General features: G+C 32.4%; 1 protein-coding gene across 5 annotated transcripts in view; it reads left to right on the top strand.

Moving 5' to 3' along the window:
* Positions 1-7,715, top strand: part of LOC143225644 (exopolyphosphatase PRUNE1-like) — a 42,981-nt gene extending 35,266 nt beyond the window's left edge. For 2 of the 5 annotated variants that reach the window (XM_076455435.1, XM_076455434.1), the window contains one exon: positions 1,927-7,715. In XM_076455435.1, the coding sequence (XP_076311550.1) occupies positions 1,927-2,675 (749 nt within the window). In that variant the 3' untranslated portion in view covers positions 2,676-7,715. The remainder of the gene's footprint in view (positions 1-1,926) is intronic. The other 3 variants (XR_013013973.1, XR_013013972.1, XR_013013971.1) reach the window with 3 other exon arrangements.
* The last annotated feature ends 11,563 nt before the right edge of the window (positions 7,716-19,278 follow it).

A 19,278-nucleotide genomic window follows, 5' to 3' on the forward strand; every position in this document is an offset into this window, starting at 1 on the left:
TTTTTTTTATTATTTTTTTTTTACATTTTTACCAAATGTCTGGTGCAGATAGCCTCGCTGCTTTGTGCCATAAAACACTAAATCAATCAATCAATCAATTTTGTTTAAAACACGATTCAACATGAACATACTTTTTTACATATTTTTCTAGCAAATTCCTGTTATCAGCCAAAATTATGCATAAACTTATGATTTTATGCCTTTTTGTAATACCAGGAACCTTTTTAGTCAAGTAAAATAGAAGCAATTTGCATATTGTTTCCAATGGGAAGCTTCTGGAAATAATTATTCTTATAGAGGTGTAAACGTGTCATTTATATACAATTTTGTATTCTGCTTCACATCAAGGATGGTCTATATTTTTTCATTTATATTTCAGTCAGTATAGAGATTACTTAGAACATTTTAATATATGTTATAATGACAACTAGAACATTATTATAGCACAGTATATCTCAACTATAACCTTAAAGCAGAAGCATCTAACTAATTAGATTTAGAAACATTCTTGTCAGTCTGAAGGATTCAGGTCTGGACTTCTCAATTTTGTTTGGCTTAAAGGTTTACTTGTTATTTAATACATTTGCTGGAGAAGTGGAATGTTTTGGAATACAGTTTACATTATTGTGACCATCCAGATTGGTTTGTCACTTGAACCTACAATGTAATGTGAGATTTCTTTGTCCACATTTTCCAATTTTTATGTTTCTTATTATCACATTCTCCTGATTTCTTTTAATTTTCTTGTTACGTATGCAACTTTTGCAGTTGTATCAAGTCTTTGTTGTCTTCTTTTTTTCATATTTTAATAAACATTCTTTTTCCAATTTCAACAAACAGAAGTCCTTAGTAGGACTCGGGTCTTCATTAGAAACTGATGGCAAAAAGAGTGCCAGCTACAAGTCAAACTTTTACTGATTACTATCGAAGCAGTTTGTGTATAAACTTCAATTATTCTGTTAGCTTTTCTGACACAATAAACAACTTCAGACAGGGTTTGCACAGGCCATGTAAATGTTTGAAAATTGGTGATTTTTATAATGAAATCCTGTAGAAGTCTTTGAATGTCTGACCTCATTGCTCTATTATCCTCATTCTTATTTACAATGTGGAACACCATGGTATTTTTCTTAGTTTCACACACACACACACACAAATATCGAGAAAATGGAAGTTTTAAAATGAGACATACACTGATTATACAACAGTGATCAATAACAGGCTTTGAACTACATATCACTGTAGACAAATGTGTTTTGTGTGATTGTTGTTGAAATGGTATTACTAGCACAAAATAAAACAGAACTGAAGACTCTTTTTGTGGAAAAATTTTAAAAATCATAAAATTGTTGACAGGATAGAGAATGTAGACATTTCATAATTTTTCTAATTTCATCTTCAGTATAAAAATACTTTGAAATTGAGAGGAATTGTTCAACATTTATATTATTATTCAATAATAAAGTAGATTGTTGTCTTTATACTTACAAACATTCACAGATATAGAAGATTATAGAACTTAATCACTGGGCAAGGGTAATAGAATTTATTATCTCTGTTAAGTCCAGTAGAACCAACCCTTCATTATTTATACATAATAACATGTTGAATGGCACTTTGTACCAATATCATGCAATGTTCATTTTCATTCACACCTTTGCACATAAGGTTAAGTGGCATTTAGTATTTAGATAATGGCATCGATGTACTTGAAATTGAAATGTTTTAGGTTGAAAATTGTAATTGATTTTCATGTTTAATGTTTGTGTACAATAATATTTGTTACTTATGGCATATGCATGTTGAATTGATAGAATATTCTGTGAAGTTAATTTTGAATTGTTTTATTAAAAATCGTTATTAAGTACATGAGGTTTTAAAATTCTTTTGGAATGATATGAACTATTATTTTACTCTGTATTTTAGCTCTTAAAGTTGAAACTGAGGTACCATCAGTATTTGTGGGCTGTTTCTCATCTGCTGAAACAAAAGATGATCTTGGAGATTTTGATCCATTTTCCCCTGAATTTGGAGAAAGTAACACAAACAGCCCCTACAGTGGTTCTGCTAGTGCCACACCTGCTCTTAGCTTGGGAATTGCAGGAGAACCAATAAGTTCTCAAAGCTCATCAACACACAACTCTTGTCCATACACACCTCAGAACAGCTTTGTAGATGATTCGTTTGACTTGAGTGATGCTATGATGAAGCATTCTTCCTTTCTTCCTAGCTTCAATAGCCGAGACATGGTTGAAAAAATTGAAAAAAAACGAGGAAAACTGGCTGGATTTGACCGAGAATGTGAAGCATCAGGAATGAGAGGGTTTTCTTTCACACCAAAAAATAGTTTTGCTGACTGCAGTCTAGATGTATACGAACCACCCAAGGTGTTAACAATTGAGTCTACCGAATTGTTAGAGAAAGTACGGGAGAAAAAGGCATCACTAGGTACTTGTCAACAGCATCCTGATGAATTTCAGCAAGATAAAAACTTAATAAATGAAGAAGAAAAGGTCAGCCCTCTTTTATCAGAGTTAAATACTGCAAACAGGGGTGAAGATTCTTGGGACGTATCAGTCGGTGAAATTTCATTTAATACCAATAAATCATCTTGTTCTTCCAAAGATGTTAGTAATGCCTCACAAGTACAACCACCTGAGAACATACCTGAATGAAACAGATGCTGTTTTGAAGTGTGTCTATATGAGCATTGATGCTTAAAACTGAAGTGCTTGTCAGAAAATTATGGTATTTTTTATCCATCATGTTGAAGTGATGTTTGAAACAAATAATGTTTCATGCTTCACCATTTTAAATAAGAAATAACATCTTAACATCCATTCGTATTTCTGAAATTAAATTAAGTAACTGTCAAAGTGATGTTGATGAGTTCTCACGTAAACCGGTGGTTTTATAAAGTTAAGGGAGGACCATCCTGTAAAAGTAATTGAGTTAAGAGTTAATGAAAAGTTATCAAAGTTTCTGTGAGCTTTTTGTGTTTGTCAGTAATTAATGACATAAAATAACTTTCTGTTACTGTTGTTGTTGGTTTTTGTTTTTTTTACTTAATGTTAAAATGCATCAAGCAAGATATATGATGCTAATAAGGAAAGTAAGGTTTTAACTCAATGTGTCAAAAGATGTTCTGCCATATACTGCTGCACCTTGTTAGCTTGAAGTTTAGATAAAACATAAACATGCGTTTAATAACAATTGTGTCAAGTAAATTTCTTCTTTACTAAAATGTTCGACTTTTTTTTTTCTAGACATGTAGTAGTTATGAGTCTGTTTGGTATTTGTTGCAATGACAGATACCTGATGGAATAGACAAAAAATATAAGTACAGTTTCTTGTGGACAAGTGAAAATGAATTTAACTTAAATTACCTATGTATGTGTTTGAGTTGAGGTTTATTCCATTGGTGGAACTTAATTTACTGCTAAATTTTAAAAGTGGTAGTGAGCAGCTGTTTGCTTATGTAACATTAAATTAACCAAACAGTAACGCTTGAGTATAGATAAATTTGCTGCTACCAAATAGCATTTTTCTTAAACATTATTACACTCATAAGCATGCCATAGGATTAGACAATTTACGTGCAAGGTTAACATAGTTTTTATTAGAAGTGTATGATTTCTTGTTTATGGTTTTTGTATTGTTGTTCTATAATTTTCTCAATATCAGCCATTTAGACCTGCATATTGTTTTAAATGATTTCCTTTGAGTCAGGCTACAGAGACATTGTATTCATGCTAGAGGTAAAGTTATGACTCCTTCATTATCTTTGTATTCAGAGGTAAAGTTATGACTCCTTCATTATCTTTGTATTCAGAGGTAAAGTTATGACTTCTTTATTATCTTTATATAAGAGCATGTGATTAGTTTAATTTAACCACATTTTAAACTACACTAGCATTGCTGATTTTTACAGTATGATTTTTAATGTTACTTGCAGCAAATATCATTTATGGAAACACATTCAGGTATTTACCCCGTTCCCCACATTACATTTATGTAGTATTGTTCTTCTAAAAGGTCATTGATATAATTTTTTTTAACATCGTTATTATATTATCTGTTTTTTTTATTGTGTATACTACTGCTTAATTTATTCTGGATTTTTTTCAGATCATTGGTCTGGAACTAATTTTTTTCTTTTTGTTATGTGAAGATAGAAACATTGTAATTGTGTCAAAGACTCGTTTGGTGGTTGTGTTTCAAGATGATATTTGACTTACACAGTCAGCCACTAAAACAGAAGCCTCATTAATAGTTATTAACCCTCTTTGTTTCTAGAAATTAAGCACTGGTGTTTATGATTTTATTTATATATGATGTTGTAAAGTAACCATTACAAATACACATGTATATTGATGTATGTGTAGAAGTCTCAGAGTCTTAACTTCTTGGACATACATTAGTCTTAGTAATTTTTATATAAAGGTATATTATACTGAACATCTTGGGGTTTTATGCCGTACAATATGTATGTAAACATAGGTAGCTGTAAGGTTGTAATACAGTTTCAAAAGTGGCTAGTAGAATTGTATTTTTTTGTAAGGGCAACTTGTACATTTGAACAATATACTAAATACTTATCTATTTAGAACATTGTATTATCATACACTACATGCATCAGTGAGCAATTACATGTGTATGATTCAATTAGATTCACCATTGTATGAAACTAGCCATTTAAGTTGAAAACATGGACTGCTCTGACCATTCACATTTTCAAAGTAAGGTAGTTAATCATAGTTAAGATCTTATATTTTGATCAAACCAAACAAAATTCACTGTTATCCTTACCAACACAGTGTTTTGTTTTCAGTTGAGTTCAGATTCCAACCTTCATGTGAACTCAACCACAAAGTGGTTGAAAAAAACATCTGTTGTATTTAAACTGAAATTATTAACTCAGTCTTCCTATGACTTTTATCTATTCAAGCCAGAAATCTGTTCTAGTCTTTGAGTCACAGTATAATTTGTATGGATGTATTGTCTGTGTAAACATAATTGTAATTTTAATCCCACTACCATGACAGTATATTTATCAAGTCAGATTTGTCCTTTGTGTAGGTGTCCTAGTTTGTTTTAAATTTTACTGATATCTGTTAAAGCTGATTTATCATGAATAAAAAAACGACTTGATTGATCTGAATGATAATTATCCACTGCAATAAAACATCCAATTATTAAAGCATTGTGTAAGAAGATTTTACTCCCAGTACCAGATTGTGCGTGAAGTAGTGTAACGGAATAAACTTGTTTATACAATGAAAAGGAAGGATTGAGGAGATGTAGCAGTAAATGCTACATAAAATATACTGAGAGAAACAAAAAAACATTGTAACATTGTGTTGTCTTCATAGAAATTCACTGAATGTGTATTTATCATTTTAACCTTGAAACACTTTAATGTTGGGTTTAGGGAAGCCATTCTAGCTATTTTTTGTGTGCTTATCAGAAAATATTATCACCAAAGTAATTGTAGTATTTAACCCTATTATGCGTTTGTGTACTTACATTTATCTTAACAATGGGTTATAAACACTTTAATATTTATAATCAGTATGGTACTTAATTAGCTTCTTCTATGCTTATTTTAAATTAATATTTGTGTCCTTACCAAGTGATTCTTTAAAATCACTTCATTATATTATAGTTTCATTGTCAAAGAATTGAGGTATGATGGAGAACTGCATATAGGATTTCATTACTGTTTCCATCTGTCTAAGGCAGCCATATTACATTAATGTTATAATATCAGCACCAAGTCTTGCTGAATATTTTGTCCACTTCTGCTTTAACCATTGAGTTTAGGTATGTGCAAAATTACTGTAAAAAACACGTGAGAATAATGTAAGCATTAGAAAAACAATATATACATATTTAAAGATCCAAAATCCATGTTATTTTTGGTGCTGTCTTTATCTTCATCTAGAGAGTGCTAAGTACATTGATGCGTTTACTTGTGTAACTAAATTTTATGAGCTAATCTCTTAAGCAGTTGTCAAGTTTAGTGAGCATATACACTTTCAGTTACTCTTATTACATTTCTAAAGTAGATATGGACTTGTAAGCAAAGCATTCACCAAAACCTCAAATAAGTGTATGTAATAAGGACAGATCTCTGAAGCATCTGTAAATTGTCTGTATGGCACAGTTATTTGTATTATACCCATAACAAGTAAAAAAAATAAACAGTAATAGTAGTGTGTATGTGTTATACCCATAATGAGTAAAAAATAAAAGAGTTTATTGGTTTGTATGTGTTGTACTCATAACGAGTAAAAAAAATATAGTTTTATTGGTGTATATGTGTTGTATCCATAACAAGTAAAAATAGTTATACTGGTATGTACATGTTATACCCATGATAAGTAAAAAAATAGTTATATTGGTATGTATGTGTTATACCCATAATAAGGAAAAGTAAAACAGTTATAGTGTGTATGTGTTATACCCATAAATAAAAAAGTAAATACAATTATTTTTCTGGTAAAACTGTAAAAAAAACCCTCCATTATTAAGATGTAAACTAAATTGTCTCTTGTAATTTAAGATAGGAAAGAAATGTAGTATATTACATATATAAAAATAGATAGCAGCACAAACAAGCTAACATGAAGCTGTGCCTAGAAAGTGCTAATAAGATTTCCATATATTTCTTGATGACCTTGAATCAACAGGACATTGATAGAAAAGGGATGTGTGGGTTGTTCAGGGACAATCAACGTGTGAGGAGGATGATGTGTGTGCACCAAAGACAACAAAACGAGCAGCTCCTAAGGATACTACTGTATCGTAAGAGTATTATTAAAATGAAACATGACTATACTGTATGTGCCATAGTTCACATCCAAACACAGTCTATGAAACTAGAATTGTGTAATTGAGGAAAAAGTAGATATTGAGACCTTCACTAGAAAAAAAACCTGTTTATATAGAGTTTGTGTTGAATCCCTTTACTGGATTACATTTTATCGTTCAGTTTTATATCAGACATTTTATGGTGTGTAAGTAACCATTCTGAAAGGTTGGCTGTATTGTATAGTAGAACTTGTTTAAATTGTTTTCTTTAGGGAGATGGAAACAAATGTAATTGTCTCAGTTATTTTAGGTTACGACTTTCATACTTACATTTCTGGTGAAAGTAATTTGGGCTTGTAGTTCAGGAATTATTTGTTAAAGCTACTACAATGTACCATTTTCTTACCACCATTTATTCTTTATGATGAAATACTAAGTTTTACGTGTTTTTAGGTTATTTTTATGATTCTTAATACAAGAGGGAAATTTTTATTATGAAAATTTCATGCCATTGCTGTATTTGAAAAAAAAAGGCTTTAGTAACATTAGAGTATAATGAAAGTGATGAGAATGTTCAGCATGTGTTTGGAGTCAAAAGTTTTATTTTTATATGTATGTGTATAGATATTTACATATGAATTATAGTTTTTTGGGTTATTAGTTGTCAAAATTTTATAGTAATTTACAGTATAAATGTTTGGCTTAAGTGATGTTAACGTAGGATAATTATTGCTCCAATATCTAGTAGTTGTCTTGGATATAAAGTGTTACAGATACAAGGCTGATCTGTTTAACATCTTGTAACTAGTATTATTGAAGTTTATCTTGAGTTACTGTAGAATTACATGTAACAGAAACTTCATGAAGAGTTAGCTAAATAAAGATTTTTTTCCTTTTCACCAGTTTTGTGAATGGTTTAAGTTCTATTAAGAAGCTCTTGCACTGTTGTACAGAATGTTTTACTTTATCTTTTCTAAATTAAAAAATAACTGAAGGACTTTCTGATAGACATTTTATAACTTGTGGATATTCTGAGAAAATACAAAATAGGGATCACTAAAATCTTTTTCAGTCTGAATATTTTAATATCACAGGAACCACACAGAATCTTGAAGTCATTCCTTGTAGGCTCACAATTACAGATGTTCACATACTGAAAAATGTAAGATGGATTTCATACACTGTGTCTTAATATGTATATGGTAATGTAGTGAGTACTCAGTCTGATGAAAACATTTACCATGGGCAGGTGTATCTATGTATGTATATAAAACAAAAGCATTGAAGCTTAGAAATGCAGTTGTGAAAAGTAAAAATAATTTATTTTGTTACATTGATGACAAAAATGAATAGTATTATAATGCGTCGCATTTGTTCAACTAAATATTTTTTTAAATGAAAGAGCTTGGAATTTTTTTAAATGATTCTGTTGATGTTATTTTGAAACAAAATGGGAAAACAATTTTTGTGTAGAAATAACGTAATGTTTTTTAATTATGTATATAAAGATCAAAATAACTAATTAGTGTACAGGCCTAGGATGGCTGAGTGGTTAGGGTGCTTGCAATCTGAGGGTTACAGATTTAAATTTCATCACCAAACATGCTTACTCTTTCAGCAGTGGGGTGCTTTATAATGTGATGGTCAATTACACTTTAAATTGGAAAAAAGAATAGCTCAAGAGTTTGTAGTGGGTGGTGATGACTAGCTGCCTTCCCTCTAGTCTTACACTGTTAAATTATGGATGGTTAGTGCAACTAGCTATCATCTAGCTTTGTGCAAAATTAAAAAAATAAATAATTAGTGTACATGTTTTGTGTATCAAAATATGAATTAGTTTCTTAAAATTAATAGGTTAACATATATTTCAGTAAACACAGATTTATCATAGTAAAATAAGACAAATGAATAATCAGTGGTACAAATCACTCGATTGGATTATTGCTTCTGAACTTCACTTATAGAAAATAAAACAATTTTTTTTAACTGAAGATAATTACAATTTTAGGTGTTGTTTTACACGACAATGTAATTTCTTTACTTAAGAGTACCAGGTGGTTAAGGCACTCGACTCGTAATCTGAGGGACGCAAGTTCAAATCCTTGTCACAAGAAACATGCTCGCTCTTTCAGCTGTGGGGGCATTGTAATATGACATTCAATCTCACTATTCATTGGTAAAAGTTTGCGATGGGTGATGGTAACTAGCTGCATTCCCAAGAACGTTAATGGATTTTGAATATTACAAACTGTTCAACTTCAGTGAATTACTTCAGACATTATTATTTCTACGAGGACATTAAATATCATCGCAAGGAAAAGTCAGCTTGTAAGGGTGTTAGGCTAACCAAGAAAATGCATTGTGTACCTGGATCATCGATTAAATATTAAGTTCTGAACTGGGTGTAAGAATCAGTATTGTATATACGTTTGTAAAACTATTGTATATCAACCATCATGCATCATAACTATTAGTAATAACCATTATTATAAATTGTATTGTTTCCTAATATTAAAATATATTTGTGTTAAAAAAGAAAATTTTGTATACCAATCTTCTTAACAAATATTCTAAAGCTGATACATAGTAATATTTCATTAACTTTTAAATTCAAATTTCCGGTTATTTGAAATAGTAATACCTAACGTACGTAATATAATAAATCGAATACTTATCCGAAATAAATTATAATACGTAATAATATACTCATAAAAGAGAAATCCACAACTTAAATGCTCGCTTTCAGGCCATGGGGACGTTATAGTGTGACGGACAATTCCACTATTCTTTGGTAAAAGAGTAGCCTAAAAGTTGGCGGTGGGTGGTGATGATTAGCTTTTACACTTCAAAATTCGAGAAGACTAGTGCAGATAGCCCTGGTGTAGATTTGCGCGAAATTCAAAACAAACCAATACTCAAAAGTAAATTATTTCTCAACACCTGGCCTCTCAGTGGTATACCTGCAGACTTTAAACGCTACAAACCGGATTTCAGTATCTGTGTTTGGCAGAGCACAGAAAGCCCATTGTGTAGCTTTGTACGTAACTTCAAATCAACTCAGTATCTGGAAAAATAAAAAGTAATAAATGAAAAATTAAGGGTTTTGAATAATGAAATTAACACCATAGCCTGGTAACTTAAGCTAAGTAGGCATCACAAACCATCCGTGAATACAAAAAAGGTACTTCAAATATTAATAAACAACACTAAACTTGGGAAATTAATGAAAGGAATAACGGGAGAAAGCACAGCAAAATAAACTATTCGTTGTAATAGATGATCTGAGACACAGGTATGTGTAGCAAATAGCTCTGTAACATAATACAAATAACAACTCAGCTTAATATGGTTTTTAATAAAAAAAATAGTCTCATATATACAAAATAAATAATAAACAAGGCATTATACGCATATATTAACAAAATACTGTTATTTTCACGCGTGGTACGTCGCATTCCATTTAGTAGGGAATTATACTGGTCAGTTTGATCTGAGCTTGCAAACCGAAAAAATGAAACTTGATGATGCATTCAGTGAGGCCATGCCTCTGCAACTTGCTAACTAGTAATATTAAGGAGAACATTGGATCTCGGAAACACTGAGTACTGACATAGTTGGATTACTGTTCTGACCTCATGAAAGTGTCTCGGTGTGGCTACAGGTGACTGGCCAGGTGGTTAGGACGCTTGACTCGCAATCTGAGAGTCACAATTACAATCTAAGTCCCACCAAACATGCTCGCCATTTCAGCCGTGGGGGCATTATAATTTTCAGTCAATCCAACTGTCCCAACAGTTAATGGGACACTGCTAAATTAGAGATAGCTAACCCTCGTGTAGCTTTGCGCGAAATTCAAAACAAATCAAACAGTGGAGTGATTACCTCTTCTCTTCATTGTAGCTTTCTCTCTTTGGACACAGCTCATATGCACGAAAGTGACTAATGTTATAAGTAATCCTGTAAGAAACAGGTTGAAATTTAATCATATTGGTTGATGTAAGATCTGGAATGCATAAAAAAGTGCTGGGGAGTATTTCTTCAACACAGAATGTCTTCCAGTGGTACAGCGGCGTGTCTGCAGACTCATATCGATAAAAACCGGGTTTTGATACCCATGGTGGGCAGAGCACAGATAGCCTAGTGTGTAGCTCTGTGCTTAATTCCAAACAAACAAAAAAATCAACAGAGAACTTTTCCGAGTCAGACAAGAATTCTCTGAGTTGCCAAACAATGACGTGCACATCGGGGCGGAGCTGAGTGGGCGCAAGCCCTTGCTTTTCTTCTCTTATACCCCAAAAGTGCCTTTTTCCAGTCGTAAAAAAAATCTATAACTATTAAAAGACACGCTTTGCTTAACGCGTGTAATCAAGGAAAAGAAAATTGAAGATATAAGATGAATGAAACTCAGGTACTTGTAAGTCTTTATAGTCAAATAAAAAGAAGTGATATGCTGTTTATTGATAATACGCACAGGGTCCTGTCCAGTTTTAAATTTTAATAAGTATTTATCAGACCAAATGAACAGGAGTAAAATAGGATCTATTTGCTTTTTACCCAATGGATACCACAGACAACCCACGATCCTTTCAGTTTCTCCTACCACCACCACCCCTTCAAACAAATCTTACTTTACCATGCTTGAAAACTGCTCTTTGCTGCAATAAGTTCTTACCATTTTATTTCCTTTACTGGTTATAAATGTTATTAAATCACCACGAATTTACTGGTACTTCCCCATTAACTACGTTCTAGTTGATTGGACCAAAAATTGACTATGATTGATATAATGTATGGTATTCTGAGGTTTGAGACAGACCACGCACACAGTGATTTGATATTTGCAACAATGAAAGTTGTGTACATCTTGCGTTTGAAAGGTTAAGTTTAGTTATTCTAAAGGTGGAGTGAAATATCATATATAACCACAGCGTGATGAAGGATAAAAACAAACAATGAATCTTCAAATAGGAATGAGAAAATCTATGAAACAATGGCTGATGAGTCTAGTGGGTAGGATGTTTCACTGATGAATTAAAATTAAAGAAGTAAATTGCCAAAAGATTAAGAAAAATATACTGTATTGAATTTAAGTCAAATAGACAGAAACAAACTGTGGTGAGTTCTGTCCATTTCCGAAGTTAATCGTAATATTACGTTCAGCTAAACTTCTAGATACAAGAACGTGTGCTCTGACAATAAGTATGAAAGTCACACTGACAACTCTAACAATATCTCAAAGGTCAATGCCTTGAAACAGTAACCAGACTGTAAAAATTCGACCCCATCCATGTTCCGCTGGTTATCACCCGAAATTGAATTCCTAACCTAAACCCTGAAGAAATATTTAGCTCATTCCCCAGTGGCACAGCAGCATGTCTGCAGACTCATAACGCTATAATCCAAGTTTCGATACAAGTGGTGCGGAGAGTAAAGGTAGCTCATTGTGTTGCTTTGTGCTTAATTTCTAACAAGCAGACATCTTACTGAGAGACTTAAATAAAATTTTGTTCTTGTTCATGTTACAATGGTCGGGATTCTAACTACCAGTAATGTCCGATGTTAGGTTCAGAAAAAGAGAAAGGATCTCAAATATTTTTAGTGCTATTTAATTAATAATGTAGGTTTCAGTATTATTAATTATTTCCCGCCAACGATTCACAAGCTTCTGAATGCCACTTCTATAAAATGATTGGGGTTTGGAGAAAAAGAATGTAGAGAGGGTAGTTTTGACGTATTCACGTGTTTCAAGTTCTTTTCCATCAAGATGGTTCCGCAAATTTCGGAATAGATGATAATCAGATGGGGCAAGGCTTGAAAAATAAGGAGGATGCGGAAGTTTTTTCCAGTCTACCTCTTCAATCTTTGTAGATGTGATCATTGTTGTATGGGGCCGTGCATTATCCTGGTGTAACACAACACCTTTACGACTGATCAAAGCAGGCCTCTTTTCTTTCAGTGGAACATTCAAGCGATCTAACTGTTAACAATTGAAGTCTGATGTAATTGTTACATTGAGTGGCAGCAACTCAAAGTGAATCCTTCCGACAATATCCTACCAAACGCTTAACAATACTTTCCTAGCGTGGAGGTCCATTTTGGGTTGTGCTTTAGCCAGTTTATCTGCACTGAGCCATTGTGTACGGCGCTTAACATTTTTATAAAATGTCCATTTTTCATCTCCAGTCACTAACCTGTCAAAAAAGGCGAGTTACGTTCATGAGAGTGCAGAGAAGTGCAAATCTCCACTCTTGCTTTAAGATTGGTTTCTGTCAAATCATGGGGGACCCATTTTCCAAGTTCTGACACCTTTCCAAGCTGTTGCATGTGACGATGAACTGCTAAATGGGTTGAATTAAGGATTGCTAGTTCTTCAATTGTTACAGCACAATCTTCATCAAGTGCAACCACCAGCAAGTCATCATTAAACTCAACAGGACGACTTGAACGTGACGCATCACTTAAGCTGTAGCCACCTGAACTTCTGAAACCACCTTCGGCATTTTCTTTCATTGAGAAACTCCGCACCATAAACACCTTGAATGTTTAGGGTAGTTTCTGTGATATTATTGCCTTTTTCAAACTCATAAAGCATTATATGCCTAATGTGATTCTCAGACACATCTATCTTCACAAGGGTTTACTTCATTAATGCTTTGAAAAATGGAGTTGGGTTAGTGTGTTTTATTTGTCTGAACATTTTTATACACATCCTACTACATACTTTAGTCATTAGAGCCTTCTACAAAGACAGAAATGATAATGCACTTTCTGTGTTAACTTTTTGGACATTACTTATGGGATGACTTGATACTTGCATTCCTTCTGTAACTAGTATAGAATGGATCTTTATTCGAGTATATTCATATGATATTTTTCTAAATTTCCATGCGGTTTCTACATGTAGTTATGACAAATATATTGTACAGATGTCTCAAGACTATTGGCACATGATAGTACTTTTTACTATTTAAGGGCTAACTACTGCAACCTTTGTCCTTGGTTCTTAAGCTAGTGTATATATGCTTCTGTATGGACATCTTGGAAAGGATCCTGTTCCAAAGGCAATTCAAACACCTATGCACCTGACTCAGTTTAAGATTGTTTGAAAAATGCAACCTGTGGACTTGTGGGAACCCCAACTTTATTGTTTTTGTTAGAGGTCAGGTATTTTTAAAGTTCTGTCTCTTGATTTTGTTTTTTTTTAAGTCATCGTATCTTGTTTTGTGGCTTTCAACCCCAACAGCCAGACGAGAGAGAAGACCAGTGATTTAGGTAACAAAACACTGTATTATCTGTAAATAAAGATTTTTTGTGTTACAAATCACACATGTATTTATTTAATTTTCTTTACTGTTCAATGTATTTTTCTAGAAACACTTATGAAACTTTTGTGAGTTTTGTGGTAATTTATTTATTGTTTTTGTTGGACATCCGTGTATTTGAATATCTCACTTTCGTTTCTTCTGAAACGATAAAACTTTCAAATCCCACTGAGTTTTTTTCAACTTTAACCTCCCGTCAAGGTAGAAGTAACCCCTAGAATAGCGAATAATGCCATACCTACAGGTTTGTGCAACATACCAACGGTTCGTTGATAAATACAACAAAAACAAATCACAAAATCTATTAATTTTGTCTCTCTTTAGGACAGAAGTAAGTCTTCGCTGCAGAACCCTTGCCAAAATATAATGCAGAACCGGGTTCCCTCTTAGTATCTGGAAATATATAAAAACATTAAAAATAAATAATGATCGCAAAAAAAAATTGTACTACTCTGCCTCCCCTTCTAATGCATGCATCCTCAGTAACAAATAAATAAAAAGAGATTTGTTTCGTTTAGAATCTTTCATTTCTTGAGAACCATTAACCCGCTATCTTATTATTTTCCCAAATTGTAAAGTGGAACAAACATGAAGACAAATATATATTTATCATGAATTAACTATATATATATAGTACAGTTATACGTCACTTACTTAAAAAAGCACATCTATATGAACTTCCTGCAAATAATACGTTTAATATACTTGGTCACTCTTTTCACAGCATTAAACTCGTATGTATAGACACTAATTTCACATTAACAAAGACAGCAAGATTAAGGAGGCTTTCTGGATAGAAACTCTGAACATTGTGACGTCGGATAAGATTAGTCTTAATAATATTATTGTTGACCTGTGCACATTTCTAAAAAAAAACAACAGAAAAACCCTACAAAATTAAAGTGCTTCATTTCCACAGTTGCATTTTAATCTAAAATAATTTACATATATTTTTTTTCTATATTAATATTAGCATTCTTTATAAATCTAACGGTTAAATATTATATTATACTCTTTTATATCTCTTTCACCAAACATGTTTGTTTTTTCAGTCATGGGGCGTTGTAATGTGATGGTTAATCCTACTATTTGTTGACAAAAGAGTTAGCAGTAGGTGCCGGTGACTATCTGCCTGGACAGATACATTGTTAAGTTGTTGAATGTTTATTTATATACTAAAAACGTCTTTATGGTTAAAACCTATGTACTTGAGAATTGTTGCACCAGTGATTGAAACATCATACCTGTTTTAAATATTTTCTTCTTTACTGTAAACGCTGTAATTTGTAATAGTGTAACACAATATCTGTTGATTTACATAAGACAAGTATAACACCTATACTGGAGAGAACTCTTAGAAATCGTAACTAGAAAGAGGTTAAAATCTGTTCAAGACTGAGAAAACATAAGGTTATGTACATGAAACAATAATGCTATTATTCTCAAAGTGCATGTGCCATTCACATGACTGTTGGTCATTGTCACTGCAAAATAATGGAGGTATTTCCTCTCTTGTCACTGGAAAAGATCACTTTTCTCTTCTAAATAACATGTTCAACTTTGTAGGAATATTTTATCTGTGATATCCTGGGTAAATGACCCACTATAATAGATAACTAGGCGAAAGAAACTTAACTACTTCCTTGATCAACTTTCTGTAACACATAAAAGTTATATATACTATATGTACAATAATTCTGAACTTCCAAGTTATGCGTTGTTTGTCAGTTTTATATAATTTTAAAATTAAAGATGATTCCTTGAACACATTTTTATAAATTATCAATACAATGATATCTTTGTGAATTCATAACTTTACAACATCTGATATATGTTTAGGAGCAAGTTATTTCGCTAGAAGATAAATTCGGTCCAATGAGTCATATTCCTGAGGGAATGTCATGATGGATCACGATATATTTGTATTGTCATCGGTCATGGTGTCATAACGTCTCTATAGACCTCTTACACAACTGTGAATGTTATATATTGACTATGATACCACTCTCCATTGTCAAACAAACTATTATTAACTGTTTCCAGCTTTAATTCATATTTAAAGAGCCTATTTCCAGCAATGCTGATTTTACTGTTTGTGTTTTGATGTCCATTTAAACGTTTTTGTTAAGGTTACGTCTTCCCAGTGGCTTTCGAGCATCTATGTTACCATTGAGACCATTTCATATTATTGTGTATCTCACTACCCTCGAGGGAACATTTATATCTATAAATAAAGCAAGGTCATCATCAAAATTTGTATCAGACTGCCCTCTATCTTGTAATGAACGTACTTTGAAATATTTAACATTACTTTTGGTTTGGTTTGTTTTCAATTTCGCGCAAAGCTTTACGAAGGTTACCTGCGCAAGCCGTTCATAATTTAGCAGTGTAAGACTAGAGGGAAGGCAGCTAGTCATCACCACCCAACGAATAGTGGGATTGACCATCACATTATAACGACCCCACGGCTGAAAGGGTGAGCATGTTTGGTGTGACGGGGATTCGACTTCGTGAACCTCGGATTAAGAGTCGAGTGCCTTAACCACCTGGCCACATTACTTTTAAAAGTTTCAGGGTTTTTTTGTTTATTGTTTACCTTGACCACTTATATAGCCAACAGTTCTAATTTTACGTACCCTCTTCAAAGTTTGCATGGAACTCCTATTGAAGCATAACGCCTTGCTACAACTTTTTTCTCATACGATATTTTAGTCCTAGGAGCCATAACTGAATTGCGTTACGTTAATTGGTTTTATACTGATATGATACTTTTTAACTGACCGGATGTAAATACTGTAAACTATATTAACAGCAGCCAATTATCTGATTCAGATAATATTTAGATGATAAAGGGCGGCATTTCCATACTATTTGCCTTTGACAGCCATTTTTCTCATCATTTCCAAAATTAATTTTAATTAGATATTAATGTCTCAAGTTGTGAAACTGTATTGAACTTTCTTCGTCAACATTACTTAGGATTTGTTATTCATGGATTTTTACTGACATTCAGTATTTTGTGTATAAATTATTTACTTTTATCAATAATCTTAATAATAACATAGCTGTTGGATTTAACTTCATGAGTGCTGACATTAATTTAATGTCGTTTGCTGTAACTTGTATAAAACCGATGTGGTTTTGCTCTAGAATAAACATTTCAGTATGGGACTGAGAAAACTTCGATTTACGAAACTTTAAGTAATGAAGATCATATAAAGTTTTGGCCAATGGTGTTAAAGGGTTAATTTTCTATAGTTTCAACTATAGTTTTTTATTGTTATTTTTGCTGTTTTTTTATAGTTTTGTGTTCAATGAAATGAATAAAAAAGTTTCGTTTTATAAAACTTGGAAATCGTTTAAAACATTCTAGAAAGAACAAAAATAGGATGTTTGAGTTGTAGATCATAAAAAAATATTTAGGTAGTAGTTCGGCGCTACAGATTTCCACTTTAGGACAGTTCAGTTCAAGTTTCAGGATAATTATAGTTATAAGTATAGTTTTATATGATTCACCTGTAGCTGAATACACTTGCAGTATGTGTATAATTTTACATATATTATATAATGCCATGTGCAATAGGTTTTGTCTACACATCATATTTACTTTTTGTTGCTCGGCTTCTTGGATTTCTGAATTTGTAGAAAAATAATTCAATCTTAATTTTGATTTTTTAACCCCCAGACTTAACCTTATGCATAAGGAAGGGTAAATAAAATGCAGTTTACTATAACATTTTTATGTTTCTTAGTTTCTAATTTCAAAAGGGAGTATTTAAATGAAATTTCAAATATAACTTTTTTGTTTGTTTGTTTGTTTAGAATTAAGCACAAAGCTGCACAATGGGTCATCTGTTCTCTGTCCACCACGGGTGTCGAAAACCGGTTTTTAGCAGTGGGAGTCCGCAGACATGTCACTGTGCTACTGAGTGGCACTCTTTGTATTATTTGACACTTCTTTGCCCTGAATTTTCCCGTTTAAATTTTCCTTTCTTCCTTGATTTGGGATGGGATGTTTCAATCCATTTTCGAATAGAGGTTTTATAATCACCATTACGTGGACATGTAGCATCTCTAATGTAGCAACGTGTTTTAAACTGATAGGTATATCTTCATTTTTCCGCTTCTGTGAAAAATATCAGTTATCCTATCTAGTTAGTAGAATGTCTTACGGCCTTATTAATTTAGCGTACTTTAATTAAGTGATATCTATTTTATGTGAATTCCTTACTACCAACCAGAAAATCAAATATAATGGATAAACTATATTGATGATAAAGATATAATAACGATTACCATATAACCTTAAAACTAGATCATTATGGTGAAATAAATGTTATCGTCACTCTGTTTAAAATGTTTTAAGGTAAGATGACATCTTATTAAACAAAATAAAAAAATACTCTATAATTTATGTAACCAGATAAATCATAAATAGCTTTCAGAATATAAAAACTTATACGGTGTTGGTTATCAACGAATGTACACACATACATGTTTATTTGTACACCTCTGACTGAGGTGGCTAGTTCGATAATTTTGTTTTAATTTCACGCAAAACTACTAAAGGGCTATCTGCGCTAGCCATTCTTAATTTTGCAGTGTAAGACTAGAGGGAAGACAGCTAGTCATTACCACCCACCGCCAACTCGTGCGCTACTCTTTTATCAACGAATAGTGGGATTGACTGTCACATATATAACGCCCCCATAGCTGAAAGGGCGAGCATGTTTGATGTGACGAGGATTCGAACCCGCGACCCTGAGATTAAGAGTCGCACGCCTTAACCCACCTGGCCATACCGGACATACTTCGATAGTTTTGTATAATAGGTGCTAATAATTATCATTATGATTATTATTTCATAAAATGATATTTGACCTTTGAACATGCACATTTCAGATATAGTTATAACAACATCGGTTCTACAAAGAAAACAGAATATTAAAAACTTATGAATAAAAGCCAAGAAGAACGTGTTATGTTTTATGAACTGCATTAAATAGTTGAGGCCGTGGCGTTAAACATATACATATGCACAATCAATAAGCAACTACTGTTATGATGTGAACTAGGCTAAGCAGCAAATTAGCGTACTTGTTATCCATTTTATTTACATTATTTATTATAAAACTGATATGAT

This window comes from Tachypleus tridentatus, chromosome 9, assembly GCF_004210375.1.
Source record: "Tachypleus tridentatus isolate NWPU-2018 chromosome 9, ASM421037v1, whole genome shotgun sequence".
Classification (NCBI taxonomy): Eukaryota; Metazoa; Arthropoda; class Merostomata; order Xiphosura; family Limulidae; genus Tachypleus; species Tachypleus tridentatus.